Here is a 19837-nt window from a genome sequence, read left to right as displayed (position 1 = left end):
ATGTGTTCAGCATGCTGAGTGAGGTGTGAAAAGCAAAGTGTCAATGAACAAGTCTAGCCGCCTCATATCTGTAATAAGAGGATGTGACTGAGTGTAAGACCCAAAGTCCTTTGAAGAATAGAATTCAAAGTAGACACGGCTGTACCAGCATTGTCTTAAGAACAACAGAACAGTGGATGCAAATCACCATTTGACAAAGAAAGGCTGGGGTGCAATATAAATTTAAGTCAGTCAAAATAATCTGACATGGTATATAGTACAAAGGAAAATTGATTGTATGTCATAAGGAGTATAATCATCAGTTTTGGACATTAACAAAATTTTATTTAAATGTTATACATAAAACTTTAGTTTGTTCTTTTTTTTTTAATTCAGCTAAACAAATATTCATATATTGTATATTTTATAAAAAGAAACATTTCAAACATTTTAAATATTAATATTTCTTATTTACAATTCAAAACAGTACAGGAAATAATAACAGTAACAATGAAATTATCAATCATAAAAATGTTACAAAACATAAATTTTTCCATTTGAAAATCTGCAAGCTGAGAATTCCAGAATGTTAGCAAGGATACAAAGTAGCAATGTGGAGCTGCTCTACATTCAAACAGGAACTAGAGGTGTGTTCAACCAATCAGATGCTTTGTTAGTTAAGACATATAACCCAAATCATTTCCTTTTCACATTACAGTCATCTTACGGGACCTTTTCAGATATTTTGAAGTACAATGATATTCCACAGAAAATTGAAATATTGTTATCAAAATGCACCAGAAAGCTATTTTTTATGTGTTTAGTTGAACGCACCTCAAGCTCAATAAGGTCACTGTTCTCTAAAGGGACAGGGTTGTGGAGAGAAGGCGCATGTTGTCTGTGTGTGTGCTTGTATGTGGACGTGTGTGTGTGTGTGCGTGCCTATGCACTGTATGTGCGTGTTTTTGTGTGTGTATCTCTCTGTCAATGTGTATACAGGATGTAAAGTGATGAATTGGTTGGCAGGGCAGGGAAGTCCATACTATACATGGATTGAGTCTCTAAAACCAAAACAACAGTAGCTAACAGTCCAGCAGCCTGGCCTCTACTGTAGATAGTCAACGTTCAACAACAGGACTACAGACTACCACAACCACAGTCTACACACTTCTTCCCTTGTTTTCACTACACTTCCCATCAGTCATAGTTCCACTCCCCCACTGCTCCCTGCAGCAGGAAACAACTACAGTCAGAAACAAGCAAATGAGCCACTTTGAGGCTCAAATTGGCATACCAAAGCCATTTAAGGGAAAAGATGTCCTCGCTGGCACAAACAGTTTCCTGTGAGGCTATTGGCCACTCAGTAGGCGCTGTGCCGTTCCGTTCCTGGTTGTCTTGTGTGAGGAATCTGGGCAGGAACAAGAAAGAAATACCGGCATTGGCAATTGGCAAAATTCAAATGGAGACCAGTAGTGTGACTAATGGTTTGGTCCTTGTATGGAAAAGTGTATATTGGATGGAAAGGAAATGTGTCTATTTATCTGAGCTGGGTAACCAAGTAGCAAGGTGACGGACATGACATGTTAAATAATTGCATTAGGGAATTTGATCACATGACGTACCAGTCTTAGAAAGAGTGGAGAGAGAGCTGTTAGAGAGAGAGGCGCTACTGGAGGCTAAAACGCCTTTTTGCAGCTGTGATCAGAGAAAACAGTAGGAAAAGCAGAAAAGAATGATAAGAGCAGCTGAAAATGGAAAATGCTTTATAAAATAAAAAAGGCGGAAGAATCTGAGGAAGAAAGAGGTGAGAAGCAATGTGGTAATAAAATGAGTCTGGACATTCATTGGTCCATCCATAGTGGCACCTGTTCATTCATGATGCCAGACAGTTCAGTCAGCATGTCCCTGTAGTGAGCTCTCATTTCCTCCTGGTACTCCAGCTGGTCCTCCTTGATCAGACGCTCATTGACATCCAGTGCCTGACCACAGGCTTCGGCAAATCGCCTGCAGGGGGGAAATTAGGTTTATTTTACTGTATAGTACCTTTACTGGCAAGGTATTGACTACTAGTGCTGTGAATTACACCCTTAACCTTAACCGTTATTTATCCAGGTAAGGTCCACTGAGCACACAGCTAATTTTCCAGGGTTAATAAGTGTTGATTTTTCAGTGTTGACTGGTATTCAGAGTTGACAAGTGTTGACTAGGGAGTTGTTTGTCCACTTATGTACTGATATGGCTCTGGGAGGGTGTTCAAAACTATCTAGAAGTGTTAAATGAACTGATGGGTGTCGACTATAAATACTGGCATAGTGCTGATTTTTACACTCTTAAATTTAAATTAAGTTAAATTAACACTGACAATTTAGCTTTGTATGCATGCTGTTTTACTGTGGGTGACACCTTCAACATTCAAACATTTATTGTATAAAATATTGTATACATTTTGAACTGAAATGTGCAGCGACATCCTACCTGAAGATCTCCTTGAGCAGTTTGACCTGGTTGTCTGGGTATTTCTTGGCATTCTTCTCCTCCAAAAAGGCCCGGGCATAAGCCATAGGCCCGGCATTCACCTGGAAGGATGAGACAGATGAGAAACAATAATGTACCAAGAGCAAATGTGTGTATCTGAGTATTTGTGTGTGTGTGTGTGTGTGTGTGTGTGTGCATGCACGTGGCGGCTGTGTCTGTGTAGAATCCACACCTTGACACTGACACTGCCCTGCAGTTTGAGCTGCAGCCGTATCATGTCCACCTCCTCCATGTTGCAGAGCTGGTTGAGCTCGGAGACCTTGCGCGACATCTCGTCTATGGCCACTTCAATCGGGTTCATTTCTGTGCTCTGCTGCTCCACCACCTGGATGCGTTTCTTCAGGTAGGGGAAGCTGGAACTCGCTGGAGAGAGGGGTGAGAGAAGAATGTACTGGTCAGACCCATCTTCCAGTTACCTGCCAGTCTGTCATAAGGACTGGAATTGTGTTCCTAGCGTTTTTTTGTTTAGAGTCGGATGCGGACTCTACAGTAAATGTCTATTATCCAGGCAGAGAGAGGCAGATTCTTACTGGTCAGTATGGTGCGTCTCTTGCACTGCTCCTCCACATCGCCGTGTTTCTTCCCTGACAGAGTGAACGGCGTCTCAAACACAAAGCGGTTGATGTTGTGATGTCTCTCAAAATCTGTCCTTTTCTCCTGTTGCTCTTTCTCGTCCAAGTAGGGCAGCACGTACGTCACCTGAATGTAGGCAAACTTGGGGTCCAGGTCTTTGGGGTTCACCTGGTGGCAAAAACGTTTTTAAGCAAGCGATAGTCAGCACATTTTGCTCATGTCAGAGTGTCAGGGTTAAAAGTTTATAGGCTCTCTGTAATTTAGAGGACCCAGTGGAGTCACACATTTACAAATCAATAACAACTGTCCATAATAACATCTAGGTACACCATTCAGTTGTAATGTGTTAATGATAGGGATGGAATGATATGCTTATCTCACAATATGATTCGATATGATACAGGCTTCACGATTCAATACAATCACGATACGATGTAATAAATACATGTTCAATGACAACAAAGTATGACAGAATTATTTTTATTTTTGAGTCACAAATCTTTCTAGCGATGGCCTTGGCTTGCTAGAATGTAAACAATTTAAACATGTCATTACAGATAATAATGTAAGTTCAATGGAGAGTTTGTGAAATTGTTATGGTCAAGCCGTCTATATGTAATTACTACAGCAGATTAAAATCTCAGCTCATATCGCGATTAATTTTTCTGCCCCACGATACGTATTGTCACATTTTTGTATTGCGATATATTGAATTTTGATATATCGTCCCATCCCTAGTTAAGGAATATCATTAAGCCTTATTAATAGAACAAATTCTACAATGTCAGTTACCTTATTGGAGTCCTGGATCATCTTAACATTGTCAGCTCCAAACTTGTCTGAGTAGAGTTTCAGTAACCTCTGGGAGATTTCTGACAGCCCGGTCAGCTTCGGCTCCTTATAGATGAACTCCTTACTCTCCTCTTCCTCAAAGAAACCCTACCACAACACACACACACACACACACACATACACACACACACACACACAAGTGATTAGAAACACCTGTGCCTGTGTGTTTTTGCGCACATGTGCATGTGTGTGTCTATGCACATGTATGGGTGGGTGTATGGGTGTGTATGCAATGCAAATTTAATATGTTGACTGTGTTCCTTTAGCTGTGGGCTTCTACTTCCATTGTAAAGAATGCACGTCAGTCTGGTTTTATGTTGCCTCCTAGTGGTTTCTCGTGTCACTGGTTACACAACAAATAGGCCACATAGCAATTTATCATTTTGTTAGAACAAATCAGCACTGACAGAGTGTCAATGTTATGCTGTGGATGGGACAGGTCATTTTCAAAGCACCATGGGAGTGAAAGGTCAAAGGTGAATGAGGTTTATCAGGTAATACCTGCCTGTCCACTGTTGCCGTTTGACACCGGCCCTGCAGAATGGGCTCTGTGTTATATACCAGGATATTTAGGGTCATTGGAGATTATAGGAAGTATAAATATTATACATATATATTAATATGTATACAGAATAGACAACAGCAAGCTGGAGACGAACCCTTCAAAGGGTTGGAGCAGCAGTTGTTAATAGTGGTAGAAGGAGAAGAGAGGTAAAGGTGGTTAGCAGAGAGTAAGATGGAAAAAACAAAGACAGACAAAAAACTTACCGCAATCTTGATATAGAATATAAAAAAAGAAGAAAAGAGCAGACAGAGAAATTAAAGACACTGACTCAATAAAGACTCTGGTCTCCTTATTCGTCCCATCTCCGTGCCTCACTGACAAAACCACATACTGTATTTTTTCCTTATCTTCTTCATTAGTGAGTAGATCTCTCATGTTCTCTTTTACTCCCATTTCAACCCATGCCCTTCACTTCACAGCTCCCTAATCCCTTCACAAACACATTATCCCCTTATTAACAAATATGAAACTGTGTCAAGGATCCAAGTTCTTAAAAGAAAAGCCCAAACCACACATTGCTTCTCCATAGGTAAAGCCAGATATTCTTTGTTATACCAGGACACTATTTACACATACGTCCAAAATGCTGTTACTCTAATTATGTTTATATTTTGAACTTTATACTTGCATTGTAAAATGAACCAATACATTCTAATAGCACAGTACATACAGGCTAGTCAGGCACCAAAGCTAACCATCCACATGTAGGTTGTATCTGCATGTGCTGTATCTGTCAGCCGTAGCGCTTATAGTGGTTGTTGCTCCTGTGTAGCATTCGTAGACTGTTAGGTGTGGTGTGTACGTATCTTGGAGGTGTGTGTGTAGGTGTGTGTATGTAAGTGCGAGTGTATGATCTGCAATAACTGGTAGCAGTTGCTGTCCCTCACCTGTCCATAGAAAGCCACACGGTAGTAGCGACCAAAGAGACGCTTTTCTGAGTTCACCACCTCAGTCACCTTCAGATAGGAGCGGTGGATGTCATAGTACAGCTCCGACAGCCTCTGTGGGTCACACACACCAACAGTGGAGAAGGGGTTTAGAGGTTTAGGTCTATTATGACGCACAGCAGCAGACAAAGAAACGCGTCTCCTTTTTTGAATCTGTTTAGAGAACAGTTACCTTGAAATCCCGCCTCTTTTCAAAGACAGCAATCACAGGTTTGTTGATGTCAGCGATGAGCTCGTGTCTCTCTGATTTCCACAGGTAGTCCACACACAGCTCCAGCTGCTCTACTAGGGTGTCCTACACAGTACAGGGAGATCAGGAGGCATATCAGAAAGAATCCCAATTAGTGCAACATTACTAGGACATTATGCTCCATCATATCATAGCTTCTGCTGTTTATGATATGGAATACTACTGTAGAGAGCAAACATATTTCAGTCATCATTCAGTGCAGCCTAAGGTTTTGTTCATCATATTGTTGAGGATAGAAGGTTTATGCTGTACCTCAGTATAGGGTGTGTCTTGTGTGCCGGTGTCCTCCTTCATGGCCCCTTCCTCCTTGACATTGGGGCTGATGCACATGAATGCTGCCCAGCCCATAGAGAACGAAGCTGGGGTTTCAAACAAGTGAAAGTGACATCGGAGCAGGTCAGCTAGTAATTCAGAAGGTATCCACTTTCCCTAGACTTTATACATTATTGCTGGTGTTGTCATGTTCAGCTGGTAAACACACAGATGCATAAAATGCATTCACACACTCAGAATCTTACACAAACATTTCTGTATTTGAAATACAAGATGTTTTTTATAAGGTTTAGATAGTCAAACATTCATTGCAACCAGTATCATTTTTTGCAAACCCAAACAAAAGTAACAACATTAAATGTGAGCGTGCTTCATATCAAACCTGGTGACATTCAACATCTTACCCAGTGAGACTTGAGTGAACACCGAAGGTCAAACAGAATCTTGCACAGAAGTGAAGATAATCCACCATAGCCATATCAAATCTCATATCATAAAGGCAAGAACAGTGGCCCTGAACCCATTTTAATACATACCTAGAAAAATATAGGGAGTAAACAAAACTATCCACCATCATTTGGAGTGGTACGTTTTGCTCTGGCACCTGAGAGCCCAATGCCCCTCAGTCCAAACCATGCCCATATGCCAGTGCACACCCTCTCCCTCCCCCAGTCTCTCGGCTCTCCATCCCTACTCTCTGACAACTCCCAACCCCACCTCCCAGCAGGCCCCAGGCGCACACACTCACTGTCTTGATCTCGGGAGGTAGTTAGTAAGGAGCTACAGTTAAAGACAGGGCTTTCCTCAGGGGACACACTGGACATCCTGGCCTTGTCAGCTCTCCAGTAGCCTGTTTGGTAGGAGGGGAGGAGGAGGAGGAGGAGGTTTACACAGTTTATGTCCACTTGCTTTTGCCTTTTTTTGTCAAGGACAAGGCAGCTGACAGGCTCACCAAAAAGCCAAGCTACAGGTAGCATGCTATGCTAGCTGTTTTGGTGCACAGGCACAGTGCATACATGCTACAAGATGTGGGCTACATATAAAGGCAGAGGGATAGACACATGCTTTGGTCTAAATGATGAAGCATGCACACACATGAGAGCACACAGACTTGCAGATAGAGGACCATGCAGCTCAGCAAAATGTATAGAGATCAGTCTATCTCACTGTAAAAGTCATGGAAGAGAATGATACTTGAATGCATAAACAGCGCTGTAGATCTATTCTTCTACCAGTCGGCAGGATGAGATTCCATGTCCATTCCCCATGGGTTCTTCCTTCATCTCCACCATACAAATGCATGCACACACCGATGAAGCTATGTGGTACACACTCAAGTCAACACGTTGTGCTCACTTTTCAAGTAGGTGCATTACTTCAACTCCATGAAGATATGAAGAACTAATACCAGAAATGTTCAATAGTTTGCCCTGAGATAGCAACAACCATGTTAGCAGAGAGAGAGGTTGGCTGAATGATAAAAGATGGCTGCCACCATTGTGATGGGACTTTTGGGTTAGAGGTTGCCATGTTTACACAGATATACACAATCCACAGCAATTCCATTGCAGCGCATACACACACATGCACAGATGTGCATGCATGCGTGCAAGCACAAGCAAACAAACACGCAGACGCACACACACACACACACACACACACACACATACACACACACACACAAACCAACAGCCACACAGATTGGAAGTCAAAGCAACATCATATGTGCACTAACCTCTCCTCTTCAGAGATTCAGCAATCAGGGCTGAGATGTGGATGTAGCACATGGCAGCCTGAGGGAAAGGCAAGCACATCCCAATCAAATCAAATCAATATTTCATTCTAAAAGCCATTTCTAACACTTTCTGACCTCAACCAAAAACAAAAGCGCACTCTACTCCATTAAAAACTATCTGACATACCTCAGAGAGGTCTCCGTTGCGGACGTGGACCTTAGCCATGCTCTCCAGCCAGGTGCGTCGAAGCTCGGGGGTGCTGGCGTAGGAGTTGGCCAGGCTGTACTGCAGGTCCACAAGCATCTCTGGATCCTTCTCATGCTCCTTCATCTGGGCCGTAGCCATCAGAACCGTCCTGATCCGCTTGGTCAGGTCCTTCACCTCTGCTGGGAATGGAGTGTTCTGGAGAAAATGTGTTATGAAAATGTATTGATACATACTTTAAGAAGGTGTAATATGATGGTGATATGTGTGCATACATATATTTGCACTTCAGTGATTAAGTGAAATGAAATACCAGTAGATACATTACAATTGTTAGTGAGAATGCTGTGATACGACACATACAAACAAGAGTAAATGTGCAATAATTTGCAGGCAACAGTAGAGACTGCTAGATTGAATTTGCTTTACCTTGAGTGGTGCATCTCCGTTGGCAAAGTTATTGATGATGGCCAGGGACTGCTGGAACCGCGAGCCTCCAATACCAGCATCTGCTATCAGCTGACTCACTGCCTTGATTACCTGAAGAAGAGGGGATGCAGTTCAGGGGGTGAGATCACTGAGTCCATACTTCACAAAGTACACAATACAGAAACTTATAATACTGACAACAGTCAAACAACAGTCTAGCAATTAACATCACTGTCTCACACATACCTAACCCCCCCCCCCCCCCCCCCCCCACACACACAGACACATATACACTTGGTCTCACTGACCTGCAGGTGTGAGCGGACTATGGACTTGCCCTTGGTAAACTCAAAGTTTTTTCTCATGAAAAAATAGAGCAGGGCAGAGGCCTCAGTCTGGGTGGAGCTGGAGCGATGGTTACAGCACTTCAGGATCTCATAGCACAGACAGCCGCACAGGTCTGCCTTACCCTGGAAGAACGCACTGGGGAACTACAGGAAGAGATGAGGGACACAAAGAGAGAAATCCCACATAAGAGAATCTCCTGAAATCATTACTTAGATCGTAGCTGTTTCCATGAAGCTTGCTGACTAAACTGCACAATTGAGAGGCGTGTTTGGATGTGCTGATATGTGTGTATGTTTGCTTATGAGCTGTTGGTTTGTATTGGCACTTTATTGTGTGGCTTGTATGTGTGCTTGCATCTCTGTGTATGCATGTGTGTTTATGAGTGAGTGAGTGAGTGAGTGAAGAGATACAGGTGATAAATGAGGTTGTGTATTTGAACTGAGTGCATATTGTGTGCATGCATGCATACATGTATGTTACATATAGAGGACCTTTTGTACAAAGAGCCTGAGTGCAGCGAAGACGTGCCGTAGAGTGGCGGTCGACTGATTGATCTGAAAGAAGAGGAAGTAGGTGTCCAGCACCTTCTTCATCAATACATTCTGTCCATCATCCATCAACAGCTGCTTCTGGAGGAAGGAAGAAGGAAACAAGCAGAAAAAATGTGTTGAACAAAAAAAGTTCAACAGAGAACTATCCTTTCTCTAATGTAAAGGTTTAATCTACATACTCTATATTCAATTTATGAAAACAGAAATTTCTTCTAACCACCAGGTGGCAGCAGAGCATCACTGACTTGACTATGAGGCTGTACAGTAAGTTAATATGGGCTATGTATGGAGCCCACACAACAACTAAAAAGGTATTTTAAGTGCAAGTATTTTGTCTCCAGTGTATATAAAAATAGTTTAAATTAAAAAAACAGGTGAAAAATAAATGTGTGTGGCGTGGGATGTAGTTTCAGGTTGGAAGCAGTAGGAGGACCACAGACCTTGTGATGGTGAACAAAAAGCCCGAGGACATCCAGCACAGTAAGAGCCACCTCAGTGGACAGGTTGGCCTCGATATCTGTGGGACTCAGCGTGTCTCCCTCCGGAACATTCCCATCTGGAAACACAGCAGCAGTATCAGATAGCAAAGTCTGATCACATTTCAGTTACTGCATCGGCGAGAATGTGCGTGTGTTTTCATGTTAATAAATGAAAATGGGGAGAACAGAGAAGACAGTGACATTAACTAAAGGCAAAGAGGAAGACTATAAGTCAGCAGAGTGTAAGATGAGAGAAACTGCTTTGGGGGTAGAGTGAGGAGGAAGTAAGATAGAGCAGGGGGATAAGAAAATAAAATGCAGCCTGCAGATCATATCAGAATTTGTGTGTGTGAATTTGTGTGTGTGTGTGTGTGTGTGTGTGTGTGTGTCTGTGTGTCTTACCTGTCTCCATCATCTGCAGTAGCTTGGGGTTGGTGAGGGCGTTCTTGCCCCTGATGATGGGCATGGTCTGGGAGCGGGCGTGTCGGTGGCCTTCCCCTCCTGATGATGCCATCCTGAAGGCCAACAGCAGGGATCAGCAGCTAATATCAACCAAATTACTAATACTTGTTTAAAAAGTATAGTTCTAAAAGTAAGCCCTGGTCCCCTTTTGCTGTTAGGTATATGTAAATGACATCCAAGTCACAATGACTTGCTGTTATTAGGAGTCTATTAACACATCAGAGTACATAGACAATGACTAGCAATTCACACAAAACAACGCTGGTACAATATGAAGAGGGGCATGCTGGGGGAACAGTTACAGTATACTAGATGAATACACGCTATGGAAACACCAATGATGAATATACACAGGACAAGAGGAGTGTATTTATCTAACTCCAAGTGCTCACTTTGTCCATTCAGTTTATGTGTGCCTGTTTTTCAATAGTACAGCCCGGAGTTTAGTGTCATTAAATACATGATTTACATTTTGAGCCATTCATTAAACAGACAACATTAGCATGAAGGACATTTAATTTAGCAACCATCTGAGACTCAGTATCTTTGAACAGCTTAACTCTGTCATCATGGTTGAGGTGTTGTCTGTTGGAGGTTGATTACCATTGTGGGAGGATGCCTGAGGGTTGAGAGGAGTGGGAGGGGTGGGGGTGCTGGTTAGAGCCCTTCAGGGTGCCATTGGCCTGGGTGGACTGGGCCAGCTTTACTGCCGCTGCTAGCTTCCTGTTCACGAGCCAATCACATCAAAGCTAACGTTAGTTGGTTTAGTTAAGACAATTATTGTTTTTGTGTTGTTGTGTCCATCATTACCATCATCAGTTTTCTATCTGAGCTTTGTGTGGCGTGCTAATAGTTGCTTGAGCATGCCTGCAGTCAATAAAAATTGACCATGTAGTGCAAATGTAACCACTTTGCAATACAATACTATTTTTTCACTTTTGTGACCTTGTTACGCATTTATGGTAACGAGGTCACATTGTATTCCAACAGGCTGAATGAAATGCTCAAAGCATAAAGGATAACTCCAATTTGACCTTGGTCTGATGGGAGCGGCTAGAGCCAGAAAGAAACATCATACAGCTGAGAAGAGAGGGAGGTCAGAGGACACAGTATCTAGCCAGATGGAAAGGTTAGTGGCCTAAAAGAGTCAAAGGTTTTAGTTTGCATTAGTATAATGCTGGATTAATGTTGTTTCAAGTGCCATTAGAGTGTTAGTGGAGAGTTAGGGTTTGAGGTAAGCAATTTGAGTTATATTCCTCCAAGCTAATGCAAAACAGTGGGCTACAGGGGATTTAAGATGTATAGAGGTGATGGCGCCAAATGACAGCTAAGCTACAGCAAGAAGCAGCTAAGTAACTAGATCTCAACAAACAGATGTTCAACATATCATATTCCTATGATGCCTAAATGAAGCTAGAACAGAAACTACTGCCAATCTACATAAAGCATATAGTGCCTCGGCCAATCAAAAGAAACTATAAGCCAAATCGACACAGCTGCAGCAGCCTGAAAGCCTATTAACACGTAGCAAGGAAACCCAATCAAGCCAAGCAGCACAAAGCAGGTGAGTCTAGCCGGTCAAACATGAGGCAGAAGGACATGGAGACAGAGGGTTGAATGGTGGACATGCAACAGGAATGGGGTGGTAATTAGCAAAGATGTAAAAAGCTGAATAGAACAAAAAAAAAATGCAATATACACAATAAAAACAATGTCCAAATTGATTTACTTTCCATTTATCATTCATGTTGTACATACAGTATGGCCTATATGGTGCAACAGAACATCAATACATGTGCCATCACATTGAGAATCCACTAACAAGGCAGCAGCTACATCACCACATGCAGCACACAGAGGGGGAGGGTATAAGGCATGCACTGGGGTGAGGACTACAACAGCAAGGTCATACATGGAGAGAACATTGCAATTTACTGTCACTGGTCTGCTAATCACAGTTGTATGTACTGTTTATTGTGAGTGTGTGTTTGTGTGTGTGTGTGTGTGTGTGTGTGTGTGTGTGTGTGTGTGTGTGTGTGTGTATGCTGGTGCCTATATTTGTGTGTATCTGAGCCTTTTATCCCCAATCTAAAATATGGCAGAAGCTAAGGAAATTACCCCCCTCCAGAACAAACAGAAACAGAATATGATCTAGGAACATCTGGGCTTCAAACTGCAGCATTACTGGCTAACTTGATGATTGACTGGTTGTCTGATAGGCTGGCTGACTGCCTGTCGCTCTGCCTAGCTTGCTGGCTGGCTGCTGGCTCCACAATGCTACAGTAACTCATGGCTCCCTAACTTCAATGGAAGCCCACACTGACTCAGCCAGGCATCAAAGAGCTAGTAGAGAGAGACACAGAGACAGAGACAGACACAGACACAGAGACAGACACAGAGGCGTATGATTGTGAATCCCCCGTGGTCTGGTATTACAGACGAATGTTAAGCAGCTAGCAGCCCCAGACAGGCTCAACAACGTCTGAGAGAGCTAGCTAGGCTTCCAGCTATCTTTTATTCTGTTAATGCTTCCTCACACAGTAAAGCAGAGCGAGTTCTCCCAGCCTTTTGTTGGCTTACATCTCAGCATCTTAATGCTGAAAGGGAAAAGAGGGCTAATTTAATTAGCTGGGAGGAACCACAAGATAGAGGAGTCTAGCAGTGCCAATGGCAGGGCTCCAGTAGGAACACACACACACACATACACACATACACACACATGTGCACACACACACATACACATACACACACACAGAGTAACAACCCCCCATCCTGTGCTTGCCAACTATGACAGTACAATATCCAGCCGTGCTTTGCTCTCAACAGCAGGAGATCTAGGAGTTTCACCCCTCCCCTCCTATTCCTCTCCTTTTTTCTTCCCCCTTTTACCTCTTCCCCCCTTGAAGCTCATCCCTGGGTGTGCATACGCATACAGAACACATATTAGTGTTTCTGCTTGACTGTGTCTGCTTCATTTATTTGTGTGTGTGTGTGTGTGTGTGTGTGTGTGTGCCTGCATTTGCACATGTGTGCGTTCATGTGTGCATATGATTGTATGAATTATGTATCAGTGGGTGGGTGGTACAACCTTTGCCTGTAGTATGTATTTTGACTTAATAAGCTGTTTCCATGTCTACAACATTATTCTGAATACATCTGAAGGTTTTCCATGAGGAGATGAGACCAGGTCCATCTCCCACACACTCACCTGGCTATGTGGCGTTTTCCAAGGAACCTGAAGTGCTGAAGACACAGCCTGCGGAAAAAAGAAAATGCAAAAAATGTCTTTAGTGTGTGGGGGGGGGGTTTGCCTGTGTTTATGTGTGTGTGTGTGTGTTCTTTGTGAGTTAAGGACAGGTAGTAAATTGAGCGCATGTGATAGCGCTGAGTTGTAACAGCACAGTCCAGATGCTGACACAAACAGGAAACACAGACAGTTAATTTACCGCACTGCTCAGAGGATAGGGAGCTCTCATTGGGATTACAGTGCATCTTTTTCTTCTCTCTCTCTCTCTCTCTCTCTCTCTCTCTCTCCCCCTCTCTCAGTACTTTCATCGGCACCCTTTTGGCCAAGTTTCCACTTTCTTCTCTTCTCATCCTCCTGTCCTCATCTCTGTCTGTCTCAGTGGTTTTCTCCCCATGTGTGCGGTATCACTTGTCAGTCTAAAAGGAGCTATGGTAGTACGCTCATGGATGCATTAAACTAGAATACGCTGCAATGAAGAATGAAAGCACTTACTCCAGGATGTTGAAGAAGTCTGAGATCTCCTGGTGAATGGCTCTGTGCCAGTAGGACACCAGCACATCTGGAAACAGACACACAGAGACAACATTTTACAGAGCACAGCAGATTTTTAGTCTGCTGGCCTATGTCATCCCTTAGATATGCAGTGTCACTGCAGCTTTTCATAGGGTTAGTGTCTGTATACTGAGGGTCTGTCTGTTGTGGTGACTGGAGCAGAGGGTCAAACAGTTAATTGTTGCAGATAATTAGTGTTTTTTTCCTGCTTAGAGTACTTTTCAAATACTCTGATTGTCTACACCTTCGGTCCCCTGCTGTCCTATGTGACAAACCCCATCGATATGGTACCTATGTAGGCTAGAATAAACCATGAAAAATATTTGCAAATACTATTTCACATGGGTCTGGACTGGACTGTATAATTGGTGTATGAATGTTTGTAAGAGGTCAGTCCTGTTGTGGCTCACCCTCAGATATAGTTTTCATGATGTGCAGGAAGCACATGAGCAGGCTGCGGGTCTCTGCCTGGTCCAGCTTGTCACAGCGAGAGCCATAGCCAATCAGGGACTGGGGCCGGGCAAACTAAAGACAGAGGACAGACGTTAAGACACACATACAATCAAAGGTCTAAGTATTGGGGCAGTGACTTAAAGTTTGTTTTGCTAGTTTTAATGTTTTAACATGGTTAATAGTCTAAAATGGAAGCCAATAAAGACCTATTACTAAAAGCTGATGGTCTGTTCTTTTGCCTCACCTTACATTCATCTTTTCATGAGAAGTCCACATATACACTGTAACTAAAGCTCATTGTCCCAAAGCTTACACCTGTGACTGTATATCATATAGAAAAAGAATATGAGCCTGTCATAAGAGGCGTATCTAAGGGATTTCATTTCTTTTGACAGATCTGCTGGCTTCATAAGAGGCGTGTCAGGAATAAAGAACATATGGGACGTGTCATGAGACACAAGGTATTGGCTATTGTGCTTTCTTTACTCTTTCTCTTCTCACCTTTTCACATCCATCCATCTTCTCACTGTTCCTGTCACTGTTGCTAGGGTTGGAGTCCACACTGATCAGAGAGCCCCGAGAGTCGGCCTGGTTACCCGTGGCAACTGCCAGGGATGAGAAGGCTGGTGGAGGGGGAGGGGTGTGAGTACAGTTATCCTCATTCACACCTTTATATATAGGCATGAGAAACAAACAGACACCTGTTATGGAGTTGAGCACTTCTTTGGAGAAGGAGGCATCCACAGAGTTGCCATGGCGAGTAACGTGAGCCACCCCTCCAGCCACTACCCCTCCTACACTAAGGTCATCTCGAGAGCCCTGGAACGCACAATGATGCGGGTGTTGGTTATTTAAACACTGTATGGATATGTATAGAAAGATGACGCTCGTGAGGGAGTCAATCGATCACTCTGTCAGTCAAAGCCTTGACTCTTACCTGGTCACTAGAGGTGAAGTAGATGGGGAAGAGGTCCCTGAGGAAGAATCGAGGCATGTTGTCCAGGATCAGGCCATACAGCGGCAGGTAGAGAGATGCAATCCTTGCCTGCTTCTCCTGGAAGGGCAGTGAATTACAGGGGCATCGCATTACCCAGCTTCCAGAAAATGAGTTAATCAAACTAATGATAATGATCATGTAGCTTGGACCTTGTTTTTTTGGCAAAGAGTAAATTCTACAGTGCCATAATTTCACAATACTCCAGCCAATCGTGGAATATCCCCACCTTCTTTCACTATGAAAGCTAGTTAATTCTATTGTTCTATTGTATTTGGAAATATTTAATGGTGGTATATTTCTCAAATCAAAAGTGTAACTGTTGGTAATTGCTTCATAAAAGCAGTAAAGACTTTGAAAGCCATGAATTGTAATGGAATGTTGTCACTCAATGTTCCCAAACTTAGCAACACTAAACAATGGAAAAACTGCATTATCACATGTCATGGTCATTACTGCTTAATTAATTTGTATTTAAGAAGTTGTATTTGACAGTTTTGAGTGCAGGTGTTTTGCAGGGCTGTAGCACTCAAGTCTGATCTCAAATCCAAGTTTCTATGGTGTTGGACTTGTCCATAATAGTATAACTGGAATGCAATCACATAATATTTAATATATCCTGCCAAATAAAAGCTGTGGTCCTGAAAAAGACATGACTTTGGTCTCTGGTTGGCCTTGACTTGAGTCAAAACCCATTTGGTTTTGACTCAACTTGATTAGACTTGATTAGACCCAGTCTTGGTCTTGACTACAACCCTGGTGTTGTGTTGTGGTTGGCAGTGTTTGGCATTGTTTGACAGAGGGAGGATTAATGACTTGATCTGATCTGGGCACTTCCCAGCACCCACCAAGACATCTTCTCCGCTGCTCACAGCTGCTAGGAACAATCACACATCAGTCTGCGCATGTTTGTATGAGTCACATGTGAAGAATTTCTACTGTGAGCTCATGACTCATTATTCATGCTTTTTGTTTCATCCCATGTAAACACATATGTTCTGTCTACCTTGGTGGCGTAGCGTGCATCCAGGGAGTGTTTGGCCATTAGCGTCTTCAGGGTGGCCAAGGCTAGGTGTCTCAGGTCCTGCTCATCCTGGAGTGCCAGCCCCAGTTCCCGTAGCAACAGGCCAGTCAGGAAGTGCTTCCTGCAGAACTCTCCGGTCAGGCTGTACTCTGGCACTGACACTAGAGGAGAGATGGCACAAGAAATGAACCTGGATTAACTCAGATGCCCATGTTTTAAATAATGCTTATGGCGACATTTGCCTTATGTTAGGACTTTGTTTATTAATCCATTTCCAAACAAACCAGTGTACCAAATGGCTATAATGAGCAAATACTGTGACAAGCCTATTTACGCTAACCTTTGTTAGTTGCATACATTAAGGTCCCATCGTATGAACCTGCTAAATACAACCTACCTATAAACGTCTCTAAATGCAACATTACAAAGAAATGAGTGAACATATTTACCATGAGTACTTTGTGGCTCTGGGGATGTATGGTCTGATATGGACAGATAAAGTGAGAGTGAGAGTCAGAGAGGATGGCAGAAAGGGAGTGAGAGAGAGAGAGAGAGAGAGAGAGAGAGAGATAAAGAGAGAGAGACAGAGAGTGTTAATAGACAAATGAGAGTGGGAGCTACTCGATGTATGACAGCTATCACATTAACACTACATGAGTGACTCTGTACTACACAGTGTGACCTGGACTCCAACCTGTGATGCGAGCGGAGGGCAGGGGCAGGCTGAGAGGAATGTAGTGTTCGTGGTTGCACACCTCTCTCAAGAACTCAAACTTCAACTCACACAAGACCTATTACAAACAAAAAAAAACAATTAGCAACTGTCTGGTAACTTGTTAATCATATTTTCAATAAATGATATCTTTCCCTGAAGACCCTTTCCCTGAAAACAATTTCAAATCAATTAGAGATGTGACAATTAAAATGAGACAATTATCTTGGGTGCTTTTTCTTTTTTTTTTTACCTTGCTGTCAGTAGCAGTGATCATGTTGATGTAGTTGCTAATCAGTTTGAAGGTGAAGCCTCTGTCCATCAGAGTAAAGCAACGCTGTAGCAAGAGGGAGACAGACAGAGAAATTAGATTAGACCCAACATTAGTTAATGAGAAAGTGAGAGACAGACCATTTAACAAAAACTGTTAGGAAAATCAATAGGAAACAATAATAAATGGAAGCAATTCTAATTTGCAGGCTGCTAGGCTGATTGTATTGATCCCTCTCAGCATTTTTAGCCTGATAGCGCAGACATGCTCCCTTCACATGTACTTAAACTTTATTGGCACTAATGATACTACTATCCTGCCTCATAAATAATGTTTTAACTTAACTTTATGATTTAAATCCATCCCGGGATACAAAAAATGTAGAGACACATTATGAATTCATTGCTCCCACCTTGACAAAAGCTGCCACAGCTAAGTTGGCGCTGCGTGTCTCTTCTGCCAGGTCTTTGTTCTTCCAGAAGACGTGGTCAGACACCGTATCCACCAGGGTCTCTACACGGTTCAGATAGGATGATGGGAAACGCTGGGGCCTAGGCAGCTGTAACCAGGAATAGAGGAACATGTAATGAGCATAATATAATCATATATGCTGCCCCATTTAAGGTTATACAAACACAAACTAATTCTAGGACACAGGATATTTACTAACTCTAGCGGTGTAACAAGGATTTTAAGTTTCCAGGAATGTTGGCATGTATGATCACTTACCTTTACCTTGTCAGCGTCGAGCAAATGCTGGGCCATGGACTTGATGATCAGCTCAAAGAAGAACCAGGAGAACTGCAAGGGTGAGAGGTCAAAACCAGGTCAAACTCGTTCTGAAGTCACCTCACCACTTATCTGTCTCATCAGCTCCATGATGAAAAGAGGAAAGGCTTGCATGATTTTGGTGGGGAATTTTGCATGCACTGAGACCTACGTTTCTCTGGGAGCTTAGAGGAGGTGCTTAGAGGTGCAAATAATTCATTTGGACAACGTCCAGTTCACCATTTTAGAATAAAAAGACAGAAGAAGTTGCAAAGAGTAGGTGTGGTGGGAGAGACTAACCCTCAGGACATTCTTGACTGCTGCCTGCTCATTGCTCTTCAGGTCAAAGGTCATCCCCTTAGCCAGCTCCTCATGGACTGTCCTGAAGCCATGGGCCTCTGACTTGAACACATACTACACGCACACACACACACATACACAGCAGAGAGACAAGGTAGTGAGATAAGGCGCAACATGTACATGCATGTGCACACACAAACACACATTTATACCTGATATACAGCATCTGAGATGTAATCAGGCAAATACAGTGTTTTCCCATTTGATTACCGAAAACATAATTCACCTAAATAAAAAACAAACAGTATGCAAAGCTGCAGTATGAGTAAGCTTGTTGTAACATAATTTCTTACAGGTTTTAGTAGGTGTAGACTATTCCAGCAATATCACTGCATACTATTCAGTTCTTGCTACAGTAAACTGAACCCCCATCCTCCCCCTCCTTCTCATCGACCACACACAGACACGCACACACACAGCCACACACACAGCCACACACACACACGCGGCAGCAGTTCAAATTGTACACCACTAGTCCTGAACATCATGCCAATCTGTTACTATAGCAACCCTAGTTCCATTAGCTCTGCTCCACCATTCTATTCCTCTCTCTCCCTCCCTCACTCCATTTGTCTCTGCCACTGCCTCTTCAAGCGTAGTAGTTTTCCTTCATTGTGGCCAACATGAAACAGGTCTTGTGGTTTCTCTTGCCTCTCTTCGCTAATTCTCTTACTGACTTTCTCCCTAAACAAGCATGCCTTGTGTTTCTGATTGAGCGGGCTCGATGTCCTGGTTTGCCTCCTACTCAATCACCCTCTCTTCTTCTTCTTCTCTCCCTCCCTCCTCCCTTCCCTCTGTGTGCACAGTGTTCTGGGCATGCGGCCCTAGCCACACTCCTGTTGGCCCAAACATACACACACACACAAACACACACACAAAGCCCCTTCAGTGTTTTCTACTAATGAAGTTGTCTGTGCACTGACCCCACTTCTTCAAGGCAAACAACAGCCTTCATAATTATCGTATAATCTCTTTTAAGCACACACACACACACACACACACACACACACACGCACCTCGCTCCATGATAAGGATTACTACTAACATTCCCCCTCACATCCCACCTCCCATGTTACCATACCTTGATATAAGAGTGCAGGTAGTGGTCCAGGTTTTCCTCGTGGCACTTTGCAACAATGTGGACCAGCACTCTGCAGACACAGGACACAAAGCAACAAAGAGCTTATTGATCACAGTCCAGCAGCATGCCTGCCTCATTAGACCATGGTAGAAAACATCTGTCAAACACTGTCAGACACATGCTCTCTGTATG

General features: G+C 43.1%; 1 protein-coding gene across 3 annotated transcripts in view; it reads right to left on the bottom strand.

Moving 5' to 3' along the window:
- Positions 1-311: 311 nt before the first annotated feature.
- Positions 312-19837, bottom strand: part of dock10 (dedicator of cytokinesis 10) — a 61976-nt gene continuing 42450 nt past the window's right edge. For 2 of the 3 annotated variants that reach the window (XM_078284346.1, XM_078284348.1), the window contains 32 exons: positions 19646-19715; positions 18505-18618; positions 18166-18237; positions 17849-17995; positions 17419-17502; positions 17148-17244; positions 16903-16935; positions 16436-16614; positions 15373-15489; positions 15137-15254; positions 14937-15058; positions 14393-14507; positions 13923-13989; positions 13392-13439; positions 10787-10906; positions 10124-10236; positions 9683-9798; positions 9183-9320; positions 8652-8834; positions 8344-8454; positions 7897-8112; positions 7710-7767; positions 6723-6824; positions 5954-6060; positions 5624-5746; positions 5392-5505; positions 3880-4026; positions 3045-3255; positions 2687-2877; positions 2455-2555; positions 1845-1983; positions 313-1387 (listed from right to left, as the gene is read on the bottom strand). In XM_078284346.1, coding sequence (XP_078140472.1) covers positions 1340-1387; positions 1845-1983; positions 2455-2555; positions 2687-2877; positions 3045-3255; positions 3880-4026; positions 5392-5505; positions 5624-5746; positions 5954-6060; positions 6723-6824; positions 7710-7767; positions 7897-8112; positions 8344-8454; positions 8652-8834; positions 9183-9320; positions 9683-9798; positions 10124-10236; positions 10787-10906; positions 13392-13439; positions 13923-13989; positions 14393-14507; positions 14937-15058; positions 15137-15254; positions 15373-15489; positions 16436-16614; positions 16903-16935; positions 17148-17244; positions 17419-17502; positions 17849-17995; positions 18166-18237; positions 18505-18618; positions 19646-19715 — 3721 coding nt within the window. In that variant the 3' untranslated portion in view covers positions 313-1339. Of the gene's footprint in view, positions 1388-1844; positions 1984-2454; positions 2556-2686; positions 2878-3044; positions 3256-3879; positions 4027-5391; positions 5506-5623; positions 5747-5953; positions 6061-6722; positions 6825-7709; positions 7768-7896; positions 8113-8343; positions 8455-8651; positions 8835-9182; positions 9321-9682; positions 9799-10123; positions 10237-10786; positions 10907-13391; positions 13440-13922; positions 13990-14392; positions 14508-14936; positions 15059-15136; positions 15255-15372; positions 15490-16435; positions 16615-16902; positions 16936-17147; positions 17245-17418; positions 17503-17848; positions 17996-18165; positions 18238-18504; positions 18619-19645; positions 19716-19837 lie in introns of all 3 variants that reach the window. The other variant, XM_078284347.1, reaches the window with a different exon arrangement.

The sequence above is a fragment of the Centroberyx gerrardi genome, chromosome 6 (assembly GCF_048128805.1).
Source record: "Centroberyx gerrardi isolate f3 chromosome 6, fCenGer3.hap1.cur.20231027, whole genome shotgun sequence".
NCBI classification, from domain to species: Eukaryota; Metazoa; Chordata; class Actinopteri; order Beryciformes; family Berycidae; genus Centroberyx; species Centroberyx gerrardi.
The sequence above is the reverse complement of the archived record's forward strand: the minus strand, read 5'-3'. Positions and strand labels throughout refer to the sequence as shown.